The 23,375-nt window shown below is 34.9% G+C and overlaps 3 protein-coding genes and 1 non-coding gene across 5 annotated transcripts; 2 read left to right on the plus strand and 2 right to left on the minus strand.

Moving 5' to 3' along the window:
- Window positions 1-1,743: 1,743 nt before the first annotated feature.
- LOC123213917 (CSC1-like protein At1g69450) lies at window positions 1,744-10,812 on the minus strand. Its single transcript, XM_044633544.1, has 11 exons — window positions 10,486-10,812; window positions 9,559-9,892; window positions 9,035-9,190; window positions 8,290-8,353; window positions 7,791-8,000; window positions 7,052-7,234; window positions 5,840-6,138; window positions 4,255-4,531; window positions 3,335-3,610; window positions 2,309-2,542; window positions 1,744-2,191 (listed from the first exon to the last, which is right to left on the minus strand). The coding sequence occupies exons 2-11, from the start codon at window positions 9,837-9,839 to the stop codon at window positions 2,027-2,029; spliced, it is 2,145 nt and encodes a 714-aa protein (XP_044489479.1). The 5' UTR covers window positions 9,840-9,892; window positions 10,486-10,812; the 3' UTR covers window positions 1,744-2,026.
- Window positions 10,813-11,968: 1,156 nt separating this feature from the next.
- LOC123215167 lies at window positions 11,969-12,129 on the minus strand. Its single transcript, XR_006501969.1, has one exon. It is a non-coding gene; the product is annotated as a U1 spliceosomal RNA (small nuclear RNA).
- Window positions 12,130-12,324: 195 nt separating this feature from the next.
- LOC123213193 lies at window positions 12,325-14,031 on the plus strand. 2 transcript variants are annotated; one of them, XR_006501654.1, is made up of 3 exons: window positions 12,325-13,037; window positions 13,153-13,339; window positions 13,910-14,031. XR_006501654.1 is itself a non-coding variant. In XM_044632575.1 (2 exons), the coding sequence occupies exons 1-2, from the start codon at window positions 12,498-12,500 to the stop codon at window positions 13,237-13,239; spliced, it is 627 nt and encodes a 208-aa protein (XP_044488510.1). In that variant the 5' UTR covers window positions 12,325-12,497; the 3' UTR covers window positions 13,240-13,461. The 2 variants fall into 2 exon arrangements, 1 of the variants encoding a protein (XP_044488510.1); XM_044632575.1 differs by lacking the exon at window positions 13,910-14,031 and having other exon boundaries at window positions 13,153-13,461.
- A 1,377-nt stretch (window positions 14,032-15,408) lies between these two features.
- LOC123213940 (ARF guanine-nucleotide exchange factor GNOM) lies at window positions 15,409-22,088 on the plus strand. The gene is made up of 3 exons (XM_044633575.1): window positions 15,409-15,611; window positions 16,276-17,099; window positions 17,819-22,088. The coding sequence occupies exons 2-3, from the start codon at window positions 16,359-16,361 to the stop codon at window positions 21,470-21,472; spliced, it is 4,395 nt and encodes a 1,464-aa protein (XP_044489510.1). The 5' UTR covers window positions 15,409-15,611; window positions 16,276-16,358; the 3' UTR covers window positions 21,473-22,088.
- Window positions 22,089-23,375: the final 1,287 nt, after the last annotated feature.

Raw genomic sequence — 23,375 nt, forward strand, 5'->3', positions numbered from 1 at the left:
AAACTTTAGATAGAGAGAATTATGATATTTTTAAACTGGGGGTAAAAGAATAAACTTTATTTTTTTGTTAAATGATGATTTTATCCTTGATCCTAACTAAAATTTTTAAAGGATGAATGAGATTTTTAACATTTTAAATCTCGTATATATGGTTTTAAAAATGCACCTAAATTTGGGTGAATATAGTCCCTTGGCCTTTTATAAACCCATGTAATTGCATGATTTTGCTGTCTTAATCCATACGGTTTCGAGTTCTCACAAGACGCTGTTCCATAGATATAGATTTGAAGGGCAAGAATATAATCATTTTCGTTACTGTATCATGACCCATTACCTGATTAATTATAATAAAAAGGCCAAATTATTATTTCCTACCCAAAGTTTAATGTAAAGTCAATTTTCTATCTGCTAACTATTAAGAATCTAAATACTCATCGATTTGTCAAATTTTATTGTTACTATTAAGGTTAAAATTATTATTTATTCAAATATTAAAAAAACTAAAATTTTATCATTTTTTTCTCCTAAGTTTAAAAATCTAACTAATTTCCCTTCATTCAAAATTTGAAAAATAAATATTCTCCCCCCCCCCCCCCCCCCCCCCCAAGGTTTTTCTAACATGCTACAAATAGTCAGAAATGATAGCATTTTCCCTCCCTCCCAACTTCTCTCTGAGTCGTGCTCTATTTTTTACCATTATCAATCATCTTTACCCTCACTGGTCAGCCCACGATGAGACCAAGATCTTGGTCTCTTCATCACTCCACAAAGAGATTTCGATCTCTTCGTTGTGTATCGATTGGTGAGAGAGAGAACGATCGACGATTGGTGGCGATCTATCGTCGCCCAAGAGAAGAGGGAAAAACCTAAGAGGAAAATATTGATTTTTCAAACCTTAAGTGAAAGGACATGAGGTGGGGGAGGGGAAGAAATTATTAGTTTTTAAAATTGGAAAAAAATATGATGAATTTATAATTTTTTTTCAAATATTTTTATTAAATGATAATTTTACCTTTAATAATAACAATAAAATTTAACAAATGGATAGATATTTAGATTGTTGATAATTAATAAGTGAAAAATTAAGTTTGCCTCAACCCTTAGTGGGAAATAGTCATTTGGCCTAATAAAAGTGGATAATTTGGTTGATGAGAAAATTAACTATTTACCAGGATTGACAAAATTACAAAGTATTCAGCTTAAGTAATTCTGTCAATTAAAAAAATAATCTTAACATAATGTAATAAAAAATAATTATATTATTTTTAAATATTTAACTTTAGTAAAATTGTTATATAATCTTAATATTAAATCTGCTGATTAGCTAAATTACGCTAGCCAAAGTGTGATCTTATAGGATATGAACAAATTATATTGAAAAGGGTGCAAACCCAGAGTCACAGTTGGAAAGGTAAGAATACAACAAGAGTTACACTGTGACAAGTGCGATTTTAACATTAAAATCACATCAGAAAAAGCGTCACCTCGCAACATTATACTTGTCCAGTGCAACTTCGGTCAAATGTTTTTTCACTTAAAAAAAATGGGAGGAAAAAAATAAACGTTTATGCCTTTCGATTTTCATTTTTATTAGGTTAAGAAGGAAATTTATAATTTAGGAATTCAATGGATAGAAACTTGCGGCTTTGTCAAATGTTAGCTGAGAAGCAGTAAGCATTTCACCTAAAATAGAGACAGAATTCTAACAATAATATTAAGTGGATTGAAGCAAAGTACAGTACGGACAGAAACTTGAGTCATAAGAATAAATGAATTGTTCACCTGTGCATATTTGCAAATTTGCTTATGGTAAAGTTACATGCCAATACACACTACTGTCATTACACTTTTTCCTAACATACACAGATTTTTGCACACAAATGCAGCTTGCATAGACACTCTTTTGTGCAAACAAATGATGCTTTTTCACTCTTGGTGAAGAAGGTAAAATCATCAATTACCACTACTGAATATGGCGATAAATGATTGACTGTTCACCTTCAGAAGAGAATCAGTAAATCATACCTTACCTTCTTTCAGGGGAGGATATAAGAGGACTGTTAAGATTGTCACCATTTGACGTGTATCGAACTGGCTTCAAGGCAGGATCCTGATAGGCAGTGGTCAATTCATCAAAAAATTCACCCATTGTAGCATCATTCTCGTCTGCCCTGTCTTTCTTTATCAGAACCTAATAACACAAAAAACCATATAAACATCAGGGAGGAAATTCTGAAGCAGCAGCCAAAAAAAGTTAGCACTATAATCCCCCTGGCCATGGGATATAGCAATTCACATGCAGAAATACCTCAGCAGAGTAGGCAATGAAATTGGGTAGGAAGCGTTTCCGGCAGTATTCATTAAATAGAAGTGTAAGGACTGGAAGAGGAAAAATTAAAGTTGAAGCCAGAGAGAGTTTCTTCAATGTAAAGATTCCCACTGCAATAGCATGCATGAGTACCAGAGAAAAAATCGTTGAATTGTGCACTATAGGCCAAAACTTCCCAGCAGTTTCATACTTCGGTTCATATACATTTATGAACTGCAACATAAAATCCCAAGCATCAGAAAGCCAAAATGAAATCCAAAAATCCTAAAAACTTGGTACTGCATAAATTATCTCCAAAAAGTAGCAATTCATATAGAAAATCACAATAGCTGATCACTATTAATTCTAGTAACTCAACTACTCAACCACCATTAAAACTATTTTTAAAAACAGAAAAAACAAGCCACAATGATAACAATAAATTCACCTAGTCGTATATGCGGAAGGCATACTAACTTTTATTTGTCACATGAGAGCCAAATGCATTCTTCAGATGCAATTATTTTGCTTCCCCTTCACCCACAAAATGAACAAGCACTACAGGCCCTCACTCCACAAATAGGTATTGTTATAAGTTTACAATAACAAAAATGATATAAACTTCTAAAGTCTCCAAAAGCTTGATTTTCAAAATCACCATTAGGTTGTTAAGACCACAATAACTGAGCAGATATCACATTATCTTTGCTGTATTTCTAATCATTGTTAAAATTATCTAGTACGAGTAATACTGTAGCAGCAACTGACTACCTATGGCAATTGAACAAGCTATGCTATGGTGATTAGGTTATATGCCCATTATAACAGCAAGACTAAATGAACATCAAGTAGCTAAGCACTTAATACATGGTCATGTATTATTACTCTCACTTGAAAAGTGAATATTGAAATCATAAACAGCCAACCCTGCAACAATACACTTGAAGGTGAAAATTTGAAAATGCACCTCTAAGTTATAGAAAAAAATATAACTGGAAAGCTAACATAGTTACATAGCCTACTAACCTGGTTGCGGTAGATGATGTATGCAAGACAAAGGTAAATCAAGAGGAAGGGCAGAATTAGTGGAGCTAGGAAAAAATATGTAATTCCAAGAAGTCCAAATAACAGAATTCTAGGAATGTCACTGTAGTATTTGATAGATGGAACTTCAAAATCATCATCTGTAGTTTTACTGAAAGGTCTTCTTATCATACTACATATAAAAGGGATTATTCGAAAGAGTTCTGAGGAAGTGCTAGTCCATCCTGATGTGACAACATAAGCAATGAAAAATGATGCCTGCAGCAAAAAATATTATTTATCAGAACAGTGAAAATAGTGAAACTGACATTAATCATAAATTGGTGAAAAGCAAGAGGTGAATGAAATGCAGTGTCCCTTAAGTGCAGAACTACCGTCTATTACTGTTATTGTGGGTAGGCGGATGACCAGCCACACTTTCCCGAATCTTGTCTTTGCCATCAAGATTATAGGAACCTTGCAGATGCATCTGAGTAAATCAGCAGATCTCCCAAGACAACACCCTTTGCCATTTTTTTGCCCCAGAATTTGTTAGATATTAGTGTATTACCATCACATTTACTTATAGGACTAATTTTTTTATATTACACCTAAAGAAAATCTGCAGCAAAAAAATTGGTGGACCTTCATCTTGTGATGAAGAAAACATTAGTTAGGCAAATCTATTAATAACCTTTCTTTTCCCTAAAAGCAAAGGCAAATCACCAAACCAACTACACCTATTCAAATTAGATTATCAATCACGCTGCTTTTTCTATACCACAAAATGGAAACAAAATGCAAAACTAGCAAAGTTCCATATCATAATTTCACCTAATTTTGAGCTAGTACTCAATATTTTCTTTCAATAATTTTGGATGAAAATTTTGAACAAGTTGTCCATACCAAAGATATAGTCCCACCTGAGCTGGAACAGCAACAGCTAGCCTTGATGGAATACTCTTTGGGTCAAGAATGATATTGATCTGATATAGAATTGATCCAGAAAATACGGTTGCGAAAAAGATGTTCCATACAGTGAACCAAAGTACTTTGTTACATGCACTCTTATCTATGTCACTGTGAGATATGTATCCTTGAATGGAGGAAAGGAACACCATTATTGGGGGCACTATCTTCAGAAACAACAGAAGAATAAGACTGGGTAGGTATCCTGTAATTACTTGGCTGACAAATGTTCTGCAAGTAAGACTCATGAAGTTTAGAACTTTGCACAATTAAGGAGAAAGAAATAAAGAATTAATGTGTTTGAAAAACATAAAAGCATTCAAATGTTACAAAGTAAAAGCTGGTGATGTTCAATCCGAATGACAGATAATTAAATATCATATGGCATCACAAATCAACATGATGTTAATCATAAAAGAGGATCAGTTTTGTAAGAAAAGGTGAAATAATTTTCATTGTTTCAAATATCATCCCAGGCTTCTTTCAGTGATCAGCATATTTCAATCCACATAATAAAATTGAACAATTGTTTGATAAAAGTATCTTTCTTCCTTGAACATCAAATCACATCCATGCTAGACAAATCAGCCCTGATAAAAAATAAGAATATAACTCTCTTGCCATATATACTTTAAGTTCAAATTTGATTTGGATTGCTATAAGTAACAGAACTCTGCACTTAGGAATCTGCCTTCTTTTGATTCATTTGTCAACATTATAGCATCTAAACCTTCATCAAATCAATTTTTTATTCAACTGCAATGAAATAATAACAAATGATGGTACAAGGGATCAATGGCATTATCTTATCTAAATAAAACTGTCCAACTGAAATCTTTCTCACAAATTTAAATACATTGAAAGAGAACAGGCCTGCAAATTGTTAGATAAAGCAACCAAAAGATACAGGGTATTTCAGAGGTTTTCCAGTTAAACAACTTAATTTAAAGATAATCATGCATGCTATATACTGTGAATACCAAAGATTAGAAAATAAAGCATCACATTTCTTATGAAAAATAACTGTTGGTTCCAAAAATTTTGCCAGAACAAACTGAATGACAAGAAAAAGTATGATTGAAGAAGCAGATAGAATTAAAAATGCACCAACACAGTCAAATTCCAAAAACATGATCTGAATGAGTTAACCAAAACTTTTGATAGGTGTTTTTTGAGTTTTGACACCACAGATATGCAACAGACTACAATGCTTCATCACAAATTCCAAACTGATTCTTACAATAAACTAAAAGGCATGATAAAAGCACCAATGAAAGTAAGCCCAAAATCAACAGAGCAAATTCTTTTGTTCTTCAAATTGCACTAATCCTAGTTCATCCTCTTCTTCCATGATCAGAGTAATGGAGGGAAATATACTAAAATTTTGGAAACTATATATGCCTCAAATCAAAAGGAGAAGAATATGTAACTTATAGATTGTCTTATTGCTTAGTACAGTATTGAAATCATTGATTGATTGATTGATGCAGATGATGATGAAGAAGTTACTTTAAAAAAATTCTTAAAACAATCACTTACATGGTTAGAATGCTTTTCAGGAATGGAAACCAAATTTCCAACTGACTCAGGTTAGTAAGACCTTGCACAATTACAACTGGAACAATAAATAAAATTGTTAGAAGAATGCATGCAACAATGACCACAAGCTTAGAGATCCATCTTCGCATGAATGATGAAGAAAAGAAAGGCCAGTAAACATCATGTGGTTCAGGAGCTTGTTCAGCGATCCAATTTGTAGGATTGACTGATTGTTGAATGTGACAAGCAATTGCAGCGCCATATCGAGACTTGAAAGAAACAAAGGCAGCTCGAACTTCCTTTTACATAGAAAAAATATGTAGATTAAAAGGAAATAACTCTTATACACATTTTTTTTTTCTTTTGAGAGAGAGAAGAAAAAAAATGACACATAAATATGTGCTTATAGCTCATACTCACTGTATATAATCAATGACATGCATTATATGACAGCCCTCAGCAAGAATTAATCATAATAATTAATTCTCAAAAATAATATTATTATACCATTACTTAATCCTGAAAAGAAAATCAATCCAGGATGAGTATCACAATCACAACAGAATTGCTGCTAAGATATGACTAATGAAAGAACAATATTAACATATACCATAAATATCACACAGCATAAAATCCACCAAAACTCAGCTTCATGTTGAAGAACTGGCTTAAAATTTTCTGCTTGTATATTAATTATTTAGATAAAGAACCAATCAAAGAAAAGAAGACAAATGGACTATTCAAGAAAACAGCATCAAATTAGGGATTTCTTATTGAAGTTTAAAATTTTGTTGTGATATCATTTCCTATTAACTTAAGATTTTGGAATTATATTATCTTCTATAGTTGTTCCACGCCATTCATCTTTTCATCACACATGTTAACAATAAAACAACTACTTAATTGATAGTTTTTTCAAATTTTTAATTAAATACCTATAGTTTCCCTGGCGATGATAATACTGAAATCCAACAAAATTGGTACTGAGGAGTCTGGTCTTCTCATTTCACACATAAATAATTTTTTTACTTTCAATTTAAAATGTGATAAGCACTCGTTTACATTCACATAGTTAAAGTAATATCTGCATATAGGAGACAACATCCATATATTGTTAGGCCTCAAATTGTGGAACAAAATCCCAATAAAATTTGAAAAGATAATGAATTATAAGTTTGTGGAAAGAAGATAAATCAGCAATAAAGCACATACATCTCCATCCAAAGAAACCTCTGATTGCTCCATTCTCAAATTCTCCTCAATATCTTCTAACTGCTTCTCATAATGATCCACAAGATCAACCTTCTCTCCAAATAATTTAACACGCTTATGCTTTTCTTGATTGGGATCAGACTGTAACTGACTAAGCCTTTTATACAGTTTCGTTGCATCATTCTGCAAAAATCGTATGAAATGCTTAGTAGATGTAATGCAAGGATGGGCATATACAGTACAAAAGATCATTGACTTCGCATGTTGTTCAATTGTTTGCTAAAGATGGATAATGCTTAATTTGATAAAATTTGGATCAAATCTGCAGAGGAGCTATTAAAGCTTAAGTCGGTATGAGCGTAACAAGGAGATTTAAGATCTGACATGCTCCCTGATGGATGAAGAAGCTCAGTTGGGTTACTGCTATTCTCTCTTTGAAAAACTAAAATTAGTTTAGGAATATATAATAACAATCTTAGATCTAAGTGTATAATAGTATGTCACTTATGTTTGTTGCCCTTTCTCAGAAGTTTCTAATAAGTTCCACTTCTCATCAATTGTGCATACACAATTAACAACTAAGCAAAAGAGTATCCATACTATTCAACATATGAACTGCAAAAGTCAAAGACATGTAAGGAGAAAAATATTGCTTCATTATATTGTCTTTTCACAAAATGATATAAAGAAAAGTGGTAAGCATAATATCAGAAATAAGAACTTAAGAAAAACTACTTACAATAAGACTTCGAAGTTTACTTGTTCGGCGGATAACCATATGTGACAGATATGTGGAGGGATGGTACTCTTTAAAGAAACTCTCAACACTGTCACAGACAGTGCTCCCAGCAGGAACAGGGATACTTCGAACTAAGATGGTGAATTGATGTGGCTGAGGTTTGGATGAATAAAAATAGGCAATCCTTTTTGAAGATATATAACTATATTCCTGCAGAAGTAATACGGTACTTAATTTAACTTTTGCCCTGATAGCTTATATATGATAATCCACTAATACTTTTATTCAATGATTACCTAGCAATTATAGAAAATAACTATTGTCCAACAAAAGTGAGTGAAGATGCACAAGCAAAACATAAATCTAATGTATCAACCCAGTTAAAAAAAGTACTGGATTCATAGTTTCAACAGAAAGTTGGAGCTATAGAGATATGACAGGTTCCGTTGGTTCAAGTATTGAGACGCAATCAAGCTAAATGTATACATATCTCACTTACATAATAAAGTAGATAGCAGACAAATCCGGTGACAAGATAGACAGCACTGAAGTGAATCCATAACCTGAAGAAAAAAACACCAAAAAAGGTGACTTTCTTCGCAGATGCATAACTTTTGTAAGCCATTTTGCTATTTCATAAGATTAGGAACAAAATCAATCTGCCTTAAAAATAAAAAACATAATAAGACATTATTTATTGCTTCATGATTCTCATGTTCATCTATTGTGACAAAGGGAAAAGAAGCCTCATTTTGATTTATTTCACATGGCAGTGCTTTTGCATATGAAAGATTGAAAGCATTTTGAAAATAAGAAGCATGGAAGAATTAATCGGTCTAAGAAAAAGTTCAAAATGCTTAAAAATAAGTGATCTCTTAACATTTTACAGTTGAGAAATATAAGATACAGGAATAGCCCATATCGTCTTACACCAACAGTCATTTCAATCTATAGGAACATGTAACAAAAGATATGCCCCTGTAAGTGAAGCTATCCACATTTATATGATTGAACTCAACATGATAGAAGTATGTTGCTGATTTCGACTCTATCAATTTGCTCACTCAACGCAACTTTGAGTTATTTTTGTCCTCTGTCAAGATTTCAAACCCATTTCGGTACCAACTGAATAAAGTGCATTGTCTCACAATTCAAATAGTAGTCAGCACAGTTATTTTTTTAAAGTAAATTCATTCTTAAGTCATAAATGATGTTAAAGTCCAACTTTGAAGAGATGATATTACCATTTTGAGCCACTGTTAACATTTGAAATGGTAAATACATCCAAAGAATTATTTGAAAAATCTGCAAAGTCAATCTCATGAAGCTCAGTTCCCTTGCAGTTAACTGGAAGAATAACAAAAATTCCTATAATCCCAGCGAACAAAAATATTTTCAAACTGCAGAATCAGATGAAAAAGCATGAAGTCAGAAATTATACAAGACAAAATCAAATGCAAATGCCAAAGAATAATAATAACAGTAAATTACGTGTCAATTATGCAGAACAGAGATAAAACTAAGAGGACAATGAAAAAGATAAACATTTGTATGTTAGCCTAAAATCATTATGTAGGTTCATTTGCAATATTTATCTGCGTGAAGGTGCAAAAACAAATCTATCTCTCTTGAGTCAAATCCAGTAGAAATGAGCAAGTGAACCAATTTCTCTAGAGGTATCTCTCTCCATTAAGCAGGTATTTGAGGTACAGTTCCAATCGCTCCATTGGTCCTTTGTTCAAAAATAACAGTAAAAGGCCCAAACTACCTGAAGGTAATAATCCGCATAAAAACTACAGCATCCAAGCCTGAGGATTCCAATAGGTCATCTTCAGTGAGCTTCCACGCCCTTCTCACCCAACCAGGAGAAGGTATTAATCTTTCTAGATTAAAGCGACTTCTTCTTCTAGAACTTCCTTCAGCCAGCAAGCGTGGAATATAAACTTCATAATTAATTGGTTGTTTCCGCAATATAGAATACAGTGTGAAGAACAACAAACAAAGGCCAGAATTTATTCCTAGAGATGTTAGAAGAGCAGACACAAGCATTTTGTCAGACTAATCTCAAGATCTTGGAAAAGATAAATCTACCAACTGCTAACCTGCACCAAGCACAAAATAAGTAATTGAGAATCCCAAGATGAAATCTACACATCAACTATATCAAAAGGTGCAGAACTAAGAAGCATAACAGAATGCATTATATCTGTGCATCAAAGCCTTAAACACACACTTATGTACTACAGCATAACCAAAAAATATGAAAACGCACCAGCTTAACCAGTTTTTAAACCATTCTACAAAAAATTCACAGGTAATCAATTCTAAGCAATACTAAGAACGGAGCCCCGTCCATGAAGTACATGTTTGGTTAAATGAAGTTAAAGCTTTAAATTTGAAATCCAATGGAATTAGAGACGCAAATCCGTAATATTACTGAAAAAAAATCCCCCAAAATAACCAAAATCCGATCTAAAGGCCAATTTCACGCTGCCAAACTAAGTCATAAAGTATATCATTGACAATAAACTCTTTTCAGAATCTACGTCTCATACTTAGCAAAGCAATAATTCATTAGCAAGAACTAAACTAAACCAAACCAAACCAATAAAAGAAACCATAAATCAATAAACTGCAAACAAATTAAATAGAAGCGGCAAGAAGAAAGTTAATTCGAGTAAAGAACCAAACCAACCTGCAACTGCATGAACTTTCACCAGAGTTGACTGAAGCGGATGTCACTAGCTACTAAGTTTCACTACTACAGATTCATAAGTAGCTAACACTAACACGACTAACAGTTAAAGCTACCTTGCTTGCAGTTTAGATATTGATCCTGATTACCAGAAATGCCCCAAACGAACTGCTTGCTTGCTTGCTTCTTCTTGAAGATTCAATAATTGAATAAAAATGAACCTGCCGTGTCGTGTTTTTTTAAACCTTGATCTGAGTAATTGGATTCGGGAGAAATTACGGTATTTGGCTTGGAGTATGAGAAGAAGGGGATATTTTCGGAATTTAAATTAAAAAAAGGAAAGGTCGGTACAGCCAGCAGGTTGGGATAGAGGGCGGTTAACTGCTAGTCAAACGTAATAACACTAGAGGAAAATAAAATATAAAAAAAAAAGAAAAATTAATACCCGCCGTTTTATTGAAAAGCAGTTGCAATTTTTATTTATATAAAAGGTGTTTGCGGTCACACTCTTCCTTACTTTAATTCACCCATTAAATAATCAACCCTGATTGAGGGAAATACTCTACTCATTTTGCTCAGATTATGGTCAAAAAAAAAAAAAACTGTTGAAAATTATAAAAGTTTTTCACTTTCCGTAACATATCTTTTTCACCCCTGTAATTAGAGGATAAGGGTCAGTTTCTATCAAATTGAAATCACATGATCACGATCACCCACTTTTTTTAACTAAATGAAATTATCATATTCATTGTATTAAGATTGAAAAATTTAATTATATAATAACTAGTTTTCTGACCTTATTATATAAAGGTTTAAAACGAGACTTTTGATACACATATTGTTACATCATCGAATTATAAATTCAAAGGGAGTATAATCATAAATATAAAACTTTGAATAGTTAACAAAAACCATCTTAATTTATTATCTTTTTCATCATAGTCTTGTTGTTCTAAGAGTAATATTATATATATATATATATATTAGTATATAAATATATACACATTTATATATATAATCATATGATTATGTGTTATTTTATCTTTAATTCAAAATCATTTAATCACGTATTATCATATATAAGTATATACATTTTAATGTAAATCAATTGCACTGGATACAGTCACAATTTCATGCACCTTCACTTCTACAATTTTCAACATATGCAAGGTTATCAGGGTTTGTGATAACAATGACTTTATTAATATAATTAATGAAAATTTTATTAAGAGACAAGACAAGTAAACAGATTATAATTATAAATTATCACCATAAAAATAATTTATTATATGATAGTCAACTCTTACAGATAACTAAATTATAAATGATGATGTAATAAATAAAAGACATTAATTAATTTACCTAACATTCTTAACTTCTAGGTTATAAATATAAAAATTTTCATTAAATCTAATAATTAAAAAAATACATAATTCACGTAACCTTTCAACATCGTGTAGAGGAAGTTTTATAGTGTGGATTGGCAGGGGCCGCGCGAACGCAGGCCCCTTCTAACACAAATTATGACGTACACTCTCCCACACGGGGAGATGTTAGGCAGACGCACCAACAACGTGCAACGTCGGCCGCTTGCCTAGGCTACGAGCCTTCTTGATCACTCGTAAACCCCGTCCAGGTAAAGAGTTACCCACTCATAGTCCATTCGTTTTATTGCGTCCTCACCGCTTTTTCCATGTTATTTTTTTTCGATGTGGGACTATTTTCATGGTTAAATCAGTATCTCCATCACAATACAAACGGATAGAAATGGTCGCTCATTGGCCCACCATATCTCCTGTAAGCAAATCTAAGACAGACACTGCAGCATTAGAGGTTCCGGATCTGAGTTAGATATTTTCACCTGAAAATATCCCTTCCTACGATATTTGCGAATCCACATCATTTATTCAAACGGATGAAACCTTTCCCATACGCTTGTTTATTTAACTCAGTACTGAGTCAGAGTCCTTCACATTCAAGATCTCAGTAGCAGCTTGCGGATTCAGCTAAAAATGGATGGTTCTTACCCGCTTGCAGAGGAAGGCGTGAACTTGAACGAGTGGGAGCAAATTCAACCGCCGTCTCTTAGTAACAATACACCACCACTTCCCTCTATTCCGCCAAGTGAATGGGATATGGTTGCCATAAGAGACAATTATCTCCAAGATAGCCTCTCCTTTTTTCCTCCAAATCAGCATGAAGGTTTACCGGTTTCTCCACAAGATGAAGAAGAACCAAATTTGCCGTTAGGCCCATCACCGTCGTCATCAGCTGTATCGTCGTCGAGTGCGGAGCTGAAGTCAGGAGATGTGAATGATGTTGGGAGAGTCTTGAGTGTGCGTTCCACGATTCTGTACTCTGGGATTGTTAGGATTGCTGCTAAGGTTCGTTACTATACGGCGAATCTAGTGGGGTTTCGGTCGTTTTTGTCGGTGACCGGAGTTGTTGCGGCGGTGGTGCTTTCTTTGCTGTACGCTAGGATGCGGAGATGGCGTACAAGAGTTCAGGAAGAGAACAATCGCCTAATTCTGTTAATCAAAGACAAAGACCAGGTTCTTTCGTTTCTCATTTAAAAAAAAAAAAATGCTCAATGAAATCGTCTAAGATTACATAATTTACATTTGCATAATCTAATTTATGTCTCATCCATGTAATCTGATTTTGCAGAAGATTGGGCAGCTCCTAATTCAGCTTGCACAGATGAACGAATTCTTGTCAGCACGCGGCAGGGTCCCGGTGATTCGAATTCGTTGATTGAAGATAACACTCTAAACTTTGATGTTCCAGAACGAATTCCACACATAAACTTGTATATGCATAAAGCCATAGAAAGCCAAATACTCATATTTGTAAGGTATTTTTTCTTTTTGACCAAAATAATGATGTGAATCATAGGACTAGCCATAAAATGTAAAGGACATTTGGCTTGAATTAATAATACAAATTATGATACAATCTAAGATCATAAATTCCATCGTTGTGTTCTTCGTTTCATTTTCCATGTAAAGTTTTGGACCTAGAAATCATGACATTGTTAGATTGACTTTACAAGGGAAGATTTATCTAAGAGGAATATCCACTCACTGCCATTGCAACTGTCGCTTCCTCTGTCACAGTTTCCATCACTTTATAGTTTACATTAATTCATTATCTCTATAAATTATAGGTGGAATTAGACATGATAAATAGATTGATCCGCCTGCAGTCAAAGTATAAAAAAATGACTCAATCTAAAAGGATATGATCCAATACTGTAATGAATTGTGTCAGACCCATAGACCTTTAGAGTTTAGATATCAGATCTGCAGTTGGTCACATAATTATTAAAAGAATTAAAAATAAATAATTAAATCATAATTATAAATAAATTATTATTTTTTATTAAAATTCACAGACTGAGTTGTGAGCTTTATGTATTTTCCAGATTGGCTGCCCCGATCCAATCCACCGATGCTGTTAGATGGAGTAGTTGTTTCACACTCTGACTGTGATATAAAGATGATTTTTGTCTTTTAAATTTTTATAAAATTAGTGAATTAACAAAAATACCCTTGATCAGTAAAGCAAAATGACAATTTACCTTATGAAGTTTTATAAAATTTTATACCCATGGGTAAATAGTATGAACGAAAAATCATAAAAAAGTCATCATTGGGATTGAATTGAATCTTGTCCGTCTTCATCAACGATTGTCTATTCGTGTCGTCGCAACTTGTAACTTTTAACTTCTTATGATTGTTTGATTAGGCTCTCCTTTCGTCTATCATATTTTCAGTCCTGCGTTCTGGCTTTAAAATTATTACTATCACCTTCCATTTTCCAGACTTAACTGGTAATTGTACTGTCTTTTAAGAAGATTATATTAAAAATTGCTCTCGTTGCTCTTTCTATCCCCATCATGAAATAACATATATAACCGTGAATCGAGCAATTCTTTAACTTGAAATAATCTGAATTAACCTGTCATAAAATATATGATTTAATTGGGTGTCATGAAGTAACATGTCATGATTTGATTTGATTGAATATCTTAAAATAGCCAATCATGGTTTGATTTAATTTAATATATAATCCAATTTGAAATAACTTGTTATGAAACAAAACGTATATCCATAAATAACAAGATTTGATTAGATGTCTATTTATAATGTGATAAATGAGGTTGACATAATAGTATCTAGTGCACCATAGAGATGACAATTTCGGTTTTATTTTAGAGGCCGTAACTCTTTTTTATTCTAACGAAGAGAAGATTCTCTGATAAAAATAATAAAATTGATAAAGACGAGGACGAAGAGAAGGCTAAAAAAATCTCTACAATCATAGAGTAAGCGGGGATGGGGATACATATGTCCGACCCCTACCCTCGCCCCAATCCTAGTCTCGATCCTGATCCCCGTTCCTTTATATTAATATATTTACTTAAAATACTAATATATCTTTATAGTTTTAGATTATTTATGTTTTTAATATTTATTTAGGTTTTAATTATGTATATTAAAGTGGTTAATATATTATATTCGTGATATTTAAAATAGTAAATTGGTTTTAATTTTACTTAATTTTGTTATTTAATATATTTATATTGTGTTTAAAGAATATAAAAAAGATATTTTTCTTTACAAAGACAAAGAGATGATGAAGAATTATTTTCGTCCCCTTAACAGAGATAGACAGAGACGAGAATTGATATCCTTTATAGGGACGGGGATTTAGATCTTTTCTCCGCCTCTCCCTATTATCATCCCTAGTGCGTCAGGTGCTTGAATAAACCCGACTTATCGGGTGGGGAATTTCTCTTCTTCCATTGGTGCCCATTTCTTAAAATGAAACTATTGAAGGGTAATTCTGCAAAATCCCCGTTTCAAATCGTCAACCCAGGATTTGTGATTTACAATATTCATGGTCTTTCTTGCCAGCCCTTTTGCGGAAGAAGACAAAACTTGAGGGGTTTTCTCGTAATGTTCCCCCTCTACTTTGATTTTCTCTGCTCTGTCTCAGAGCACTCGGGAGCGTCACTTTCTTTCCCTTGTTCTATCATAATTTTTAATTTTTCTTCCTGTTTTACTTTTCTCTCCTCCGACTGGCGTTCCGAAGGAGAGATCTCAGTCGTTCGATCCATCAAGGTGAGCCATTTTTCACGATCTCACTGCTTAGTACTTGATTTTCACACTCCTCATTTTCTTCAAATTCTCTTCATCCGTTTACTCTTTTTACTTTTTAGTAGCACATTTTACTTTCAGTAAGAGGCCGAAGTATTCGAGTCTGGAATGGATTGCTTAGTCCAGTTAGCGTTGTGTCTGTATTGAATTCAGTTCAATTTTGTTTTTTTGTTTTTAATTTCTCTGAAGGACATCCTTTAGCTATATTTGGTTTGTTGTTCTAATATTAAACGTTGTTTTTGTTATTATGGCGGTTTAAATGGCTAATGCTGTTGAATGCGCGAAAAGATCTAACCCTAGTTCACAGAGCACATGACATTTTTTTTTATATGTAAAATTTATAATTTTAAGCGAGAATGTTGCAAAGTTTTAATTTAAGGACAGGGTGAGGACAGTTGGACTGGTATATAGGTTTGCTTCGTAGATGGTTTAAAACTAGCGCCCTTGGCTTTTTTTTTTATTTGTACTTGCAGTGATTGTTATCTTCGATGTGGTTCTGGTTAGATCTTAAACTTTGGGGCTCTCAATTTTTACTAATTTCCGTTGATGAAATTGTAGCATCAATCTGCTTGTTGAAGGGCTAATGTTTATGCTTTAATGGTTTTTTTTTTTTTGGTCAATTTTGTAGGATATGCTTTGACTTCTCTGCAGAGCAGATGATATAATATATAGCTTAGAATTTAGTTTCAGTACAGACAATATTGTACAAAAATGGGGCGTCTAAAGCTGCAGTCTGGAATCAAGGCAATTGAGGAAGAACCTGAGGACTTTGATGCTACTTATTCAAACAAAGCTACTTTAGCATGCATGATTAATTCAGAAGTAGGCTCTGTATTGGCAGTCATGAGGAGAAATAGAAATGTAAGATGGGGGGGTCAGTATATGTCTGGAGATGATCAGCTAGAAAACTCCTTGCTCCAGTCTCTGAAGACATTACGGAAACAAATCTTCTCATGGCATCATCCATGGCATACCATCAACCCTGCTGTGTATCTCCAGCCGTTTTTAGATGTGATTCGATCGGATGAGACTGGTGCACCAATCACTGGTATTGCTTTGTCATCAGTCTACAAGATCTTAACGGTTGATGTGATCAATCAAGATACTATTAATGTTGAAGAGGCTATGCACTTGGTAGTAGATGCTGTAACTAGTTGCCGCTTTGAAGTGACTGATCCTGCATCAGAAGAAGTGGTGCTGATGAAGATACTTCAGGTTCTTCTGGCTTGTATGAAAAGCAAAGCATCTGTCGTGTTGAGTAATCAGCATGTTTGTACCATTGTAAACACTTGTTTTCGTATAGTTCATCAAGCAGGATCAAAAGGTGAGTTGTTACAACGCATAGCTCGTCACACGATGCATGAGCTTGTTAGGCGTATTTTTTCACACCTTCCAGATATTGGTAACACAGAGCATGCATTGGTCAATGGAGTTGCTGTTGTTAAGCAGGAGGTATAAATGCATGTTCCATCTTTGTTTTCCAGTTCATTATCTTCCCTTATGTAACGCTTCTATCAGTTGCAAGGAAGTGGAAGTTAAAAGAGTAAAAAAAAAACTTGGTAGAGAAGTTGGAAATCATATTCAAGCTGCTTTTTTGTCATCTGTTAATTGATTGATAATGGATTTGTCTGGTCATTTTTTGTAAACTGTCTGACTGTTCAGAATCAGAGTTGTGAAAAATTATTCATTTTTTTAATCTACATGTGGCGGGTCATTTTTGCAAATTTTTATAATTGCCTGGAGTTGTAAAAAGTTACTTCTTTATCTTTTTCTAACCAACACTATATTCTTGCTAATCAAATTACAGAAATTAGAATCTTTTCTGCTCTCTCTCTCTGTTTCCTTCTGTCTGCTTTGAAAATTTCCTGTGTTTCAATATCATAGACAGTGGCTGGAAGATGCATTGGTTGCAATTTATTAATTGGTTTTAGTTTGAATGCATGTGCTTGCCTTAAGCAAGGTGATATTGTTTGAAATTAAGGTTTCTATTCACTTTTTTGTGGAGTCATAGATGGGACTGAGATAGCAGAAGGATAAATTTTAACTTGAGCTCTATCTATTGTGTTAGTGCCTGAAAGAAAAATATCTCTTTGTATTTCTTTTTACTGACTAGGCAAGTCAACCTGTCGATTGGAATCACTGACATGTTTTATGGGCTATGACTCCTGCAGATTGGTGGGGTAGATAATGATTATGCGTGTGGAAGCAAGCAAATGGAGAATGGCAATGGTAACTCTGAATATGATGGTCAACAGTCCTCAGCAAATTTTGTTTCTGCTACAGGTGTGATAGCTAATGTATTGGATGAAAATACAATTGGGGCTGGCACCGGAAAGGAGGCTTTTTCATATGATTTGCATCTCATGACTGAGCCATATGGAGTCCCTTGCATGGTGGAGATATTTCACTTTCTTTGCTCTTTATTAAATGCTTCAGAGCATATGGCAACGGGTTTGAGGTCTAATACTTTAGCATTTGATGAAGATGTGCCGCTTTTTGCCTTGGGCTTGATTAACTCAGCCATAGAATTGGCTGGTCCTGCCATTCGCTTTCACCCAAGATTATTGAGTTTGATTCAAGATGAATTATTTCGTAACCTTATGCAATTTGGTTTATCCATGAGCCCACTTATTCTTTCAATGGTATGTAGCATCGTGCTCAACCTGTATCACCATCTCTGCACTGAATTGAAACTACAGCTTGAGGCTTTCTTTTCCTGTGTTATTTTGCGGCTTGCACAAAGCAGATATGGGGCTTCATATCAGCAGCAGGAGGTTGCCATGGAAGCTCTTGTTGATTTTTGCAGACAGAAAACATTCATGGTGGAGATGTATGCTAACTTGGATTGTGACATAACCTGCAGCAATGTTTTTGAAGACCTAGCTAATTTGTTGTCAAAAAGTGCATTTCCAGTGAACTGTCCTTTGTCTGCAATGCACATCCTTGCTTTGGATGGTCTGATTGCTGTTATACAGGGAATGGCTGAGAGGATAGGCAATGGATTACTAAGTTTGGAGCATGCTCCAGTAACTCTTGAAGAATATACCCCGTTCTGGATGGTGAAGTGTGACAACTATAGTGATCCTAATCATTGGGTTCCATTTGTCCGCCGGAGAAAGTATATCAAGAGAAGGTTAATGATTGGAGCTGATCATTTTAACCGTGACCCGAAGAAAGGATTAGAGTTTCTCCAAGGAACACATCTTTTGCCTGACAAACTTGATCCCCAAAGTGTTGCTTGCTTTTTTAGGTACACTGCTGGGTTAGATAAGAACCTTGTCGGTGATTTCCTAGGAAATCATGATGAGTTTTGTGTTCAAGTTCTTCATGAATTTGCCGGGACTTTTGATTTCCAAGACATGAATCTGGATACTGCTCTGCGGTTATTCTTGGAAACTTTTCGGCTGCCAGGAGAATCACAAAAGATACAAAGGGTGCTTGAGGCATTCTCTGAGAGATATTACGAGCAATCACCGCAGATTCTAGTAAACAAGGATGCTGCACTTTTATTATCGTATTCACTTATAATGCTTAATACCGATCAGCATAATGTACAGGTGAAGAAAAAGATGACAGAAGAGGATTTTATTAGGAATAATAGGCATATCAATGGAGGCAGCGATCTACCACGAGATTTCCTATCAGAACTTTACCATTCTATTTGCAAGAATGAGATTCGCACAACTCCAGAGCAAGGTGCTGGTTTCCCTGAAATGACCCCAAGCCGTTGGATTGATTTAATGCACAAGTCTAAGAAAACAGCTCCATTTATTGTAGCTGATTGCAGAGCCTACCTTGACCATGATATGTTTGCAATAATGTCAGGCCCAACAATTGCTGCTATCTCTGTTGTATTTGATCATGCAGAACATGAAGAAGTTTACCAAACATGTATTGATGGATTCTTAGCTGTTGCCAAAATTTCGGCGTGCCATCATCTTGAAGATGTTCTGGATGACCTTGTTGTGTCCTTATGTAAGTTTACAACTCTCCTGAATCCGTCATCTGTTGAGGAACCTGTGCTGGCCTTTGGTGATGACACGAAAGCCAGGATGGCAACCGTCACTGTTTTCACAATTGCAAATAGGTATGGGGACTATATTCGCACAGGTTGGAGAAATATTCTTGATTGTATCTTACGATTGCACAAGCTCGGTCTTCTTCCTGCTCGAGTGGCCAGTGATGCAGCTGATGAATCTGAGCTTTCTTCTGACCCTAGTCATGGGAAGCCTCTTACGAACTCTTTGTCTTCAGCCCATATGCCACCCATGGGAACTCCAAGAAGATCTTCTGGATTGATGGGCCGGTTCAGTCAGCTCTTATCTCTTGACACAGAGGAGCCAAGATCACAACCTACTGAGCAACAACTAGCTGCTCATCAACGTACCCTTCAAACAATTCAAAAATGCCATATTGACAGTATATTTACAGAGAGTAAGTTTTTGCAAGCTGAATCCTTATTGCAACTTGCGAGAGCACTCATTTGGGCTGCAGGGAGACCCCACAAAGGGAACAGCTCTCCTGAGGATGAAGATACCGCCGTCTTTTGCCTAGAGTTGCTGATTGCGATTACCCTGAACAACCGAGACAGGATTGTGCTTCTGTGGCAGGGTGTTTATGAGCACATAGCAAGTATTGTTCAATCAACTGTGACGTCTTGTGCCTTGGTAGAAAAGGCTGTTTTTGGACTTCTCCGAATTTGTCAGCGGCTGCTTCCCTATAAGGAGAATCTGGCTGATGAACTTTTGAGGTCCTTGAATCTTGTCTTGAAGCTTGATGCTCGGGTAGCTGATACATATTGTGAGCAGATTACTCAGGAAGTTAGTCGCCTTGTGAAAGCCAATGCTACTCATATCAGATCCCAAATGGGGTGGCGCACAATCACATCTCTACTTTCCATCACAGCACGGCACACAGAAGCTTCTGAAGTAGGATTTGATGCACTGTTGTTCATCATGTCAGATGGAGCCCACTTGGTGCCGGCAAATTATGTTCTTTGTGTAGATGCCTCAAGGCAGTTTGCTGAATCTCGTGTTGGACAGGCAGAGCGATCTGTGCGTGCATTAGATCTTATGGCTGATTCTGTTGATTGTTTAGCAAGATGGAGTCATGAGGCCAAGGAAGCAATGGGGGAGGATGAAGCAGCAAAATTGTCTCAGGATATAGGGGATATGTGGCTACGACTTGTGCAAGGACTCAGAAAAGTTTGTTTGGATCAGAGAGAAGATGTTAGAAACCATGCTCTTCTATCATTGCAGAAGTGCTTGACAGGAGTAGATGAGATCCACCTTTCACACAGTTTGTGGCTACAGTGTTTTGATATGGTAATCTTCACAATGCTCGATGACTTGCTTGAAATAGCTCAGGGACATTCTCAAAAAGACTACCGAAACATGGAAGGGACACTTATCTTAGCCATGAAGCTGCTATCAAAAGTGTTTTTACAGTTGCTCCATGACCTCTCACAGTTGTCAACATTCTGCAAACTATGGCTTGGGGTCCTTAGCCGAATGGAAAAATATATGAAAGTAAAAGTGAGAGGTAAAAAAAATGAGAAGCTTCTGGAAATAGTTCCTGATCTCCTTAAGAATACTCTACTTGTAATGAAGACAAGGGGAGTGCTTGTACAGAGAGGTGCATTAGGAGGAGATAGCTTATGGGAACTTACATGGCTACACATGAATAACATTGTTCCAACTTTGCAATCTGAGGTATTCCCTGATCAAGATTCAGAGCAGTCACAAAATAGGCAGAGTGAAGCAGTTGGAGGTTTGGTGTCTGATCAGATGACGTCTGTTCCATCAAATGAAACCTTGGCTTCATAAGGTGCTATACAATGAGGTTAACATAGCATACAGTGCACGAGTAGCTGAATTGATTAGCTGTTGGATGTTGTAATGGTTCATGAAATGATTGCTCTATTACTGTTTTTGTTGGCTTTCTGTGCCTCTGTTATTGGATATTCATCAGATTATGGCAAGGATCACCAATGATCACTATTAATACTTGATGGAACATCTTGAGGCAAATGAGAGATGAAAGAACGGAATCAACGCGGTGAAGGGTTGTGATCTTAAAGAACAGGATGGCTTGGTTAATCTTAAGATGCCCCTTATCTTTTGGTAAGTGTGTGTTCTCTTCGTTGCGTCAGTTGAACCTTCCCTAAATGTACCATCCGTATCTAAAGTTCAGATTTGTATGAAAATATTATAGTTCTCTAGGCTTCTTTCATAGGGCATTACGTTCTGGGAGGGTTCAAATGACTTGATTTTGTTATTATAAAAATTCTGAAGGTAAGACATTTACTAGTCTTTTGCCCTAGAGAATTAGCCTGTATGGTCGTATTTGGTTTGCCAATTGATGCACGTCTCATTGTAGATGCTGTAATTCTGTTAGTGGATTTGATTGATATGAGATTGATGTGCTCTATTTTGGCTTTGAGTAATGTTCAAATTTTGATGCATTTTAAGTATGGCAGCCTTTTCCAAAGCAGTGCCAAACAATACTAATGAAGATGTGTTACTATATGATTGAGTGATATTAAATTAAGGATAAAGTAAGAAAGTGATATATCATCATTGATACCTAAATTAGTATTCATTATGAGTGTACATAATATTGCTCTTCAAAGATTCATGTCATATTATGATTTTGGCTGTCTGGATTTTGTCGAGGATGGTGTGGAGCAGTATATATAGGGATTTTTTTCCTGTCAAATTTTATGAACTTAATGAACAAGAAAATGGAACACATTTTGTTATTGCAAATCATATTTCTATTTTAGCTTTGACTTTGAGGCTTCAAAATGGGGTTAATTTCACTCAATAGCTCTGGAATTTGGGAAAGTGACATGTGGCTTAAGTCGTTAGTTATTTTTATAAATTTGTTATCCTTACAATATAGAATTTCATTAATCTATCACGTTTAACACTCTGTTTTAATCTCCATTTGTGAATATAATCAAAGGTCTCTAAACTTCCCCTTGATAAAAGTCATTGAAATGACATTTAAAGATATGAGTAGCCATTATGCAGTCGCATCAAGATGGGAAAGATAGGGTGTGATCCGACAAGTTAGGCGGGAATTATACAGTCTGATCTTTTATTATCCCATGTGTAGCCATTATATGTCGTATAATGTCCATAATCAGAATATACGCATCAAAGTCAGTATTTAAAAAAATCTGACTTTTGATGCCATAAACCACTAATAGATTATGCATACTTAAATTGGTTGGAGTTGAAGTTTGAATTAGAAGTTGTAAACCGATAGCAATTGTCTCCTTGATTTGTGTTTATTTTGTTGAAGTTGTGTTGAAATTAATGGAGCCTGTGTTTGGTTGAGCATTGTACTTACAGTTTTGCTGTTAAAGCAAATTTAATGCAGCCTGAAATTGTTTGGAGTTGAAGTTTGCATTATGTGAAGTTTTGTCTTGATTACTGCAATTTTTATCTAGTTGGTTATGCATTTCTGCATGCTTATGCATACTGAAATTGGTTGGAGTTGACGATTTGTTTGGGTGAAAATGGTTTAGTTTGTTGAAATTGAGCTTTAGATTAACAGTATTTGTGTTTGGTTGAGCATTGTATTTATAGCTTTGGTGATTAATGCAATTTTGATGTAGACTGAAAATTTGTTTGGTGTTGAAGCTTACATTAGGTAAAGTTTAGTTTTGATTACTGCAAAATTTGTCTAGTTGGTTATGCATACTAAACTTGGTTGGAGTTG

Source organism: Mangifera indica, chromosome 4 (assembly GCF_011075055.1).
Source record: "Mangifera indica cultivar Alphonso chromosome 4, CATAS_Mindica_2.1, whole genome shotgun sequence".
Lineage (NCBI taxonomy): Eukaryota > Viridiplantae > Streptophyta > Magnoliopsida > Sapindales > Anacardiaceae > Mangifera > Mangifera indica.

What these genes read in the sequence shown, in the direction of transcription:
- LOC123213917 (XM_044633544.1), bottom strand. Translation starts at nt 9,839, where the DNA reads ATGCTTGTGTCTGCTCTTCTAACATCTCTAGGAATAAATTCTGGCCTT. An exon ending in GTTAACAGTGGCTCAAAATG is followed by an intron (nt 8,354 to 9,034) that starts GTAATATCATCT and finishes TTTTTTCTTCAG; the next exon opens with GTTATGGATTCACTTCAGTG. An exon ending in ACATCATCTACCGCAACCAG is followed by an intron (nt 2,543 to 3,334) that starts GTTAGTAGGCTA and finishes TTTATGTTGCAG; the next exon opens with TTCATAAATGTATATGAACC.
- LOC123213193 (XM_044632575.1), top strand. Translation starts at nt 12,498, where the DNA reads ATGGATGGTTCTTACCCGCTTGCAGAGGAAGGCGTGAACTTGAACGAG. An exon ending in TAATCAAAGACAAAGACCAG is followed by an intron (nt 13,038 to 13,152) that starts GTTCTTTCGTTT and finishes CTGATTTTGCAG; the next exon opens with AAGATTGGGCAGCTCCTAAT.
- LOC123213940 (XM_044633575.1), top strand. Translation starts at nt 16,359, where the DNA reads ATGGGGCGTCTAAAGCTGCAGTCTGGAATCAAGGCAATTGAGGAAGAA. An exon ending in TTGCTGTTGTTAAGCAGGAG is followed by an intron (nt 17,100 to 17,818) that starts GTATAAATGCAT and finishes TGACTCCTGCAG; the next exon opens with ATTGGTGGGGTAGATAATGA.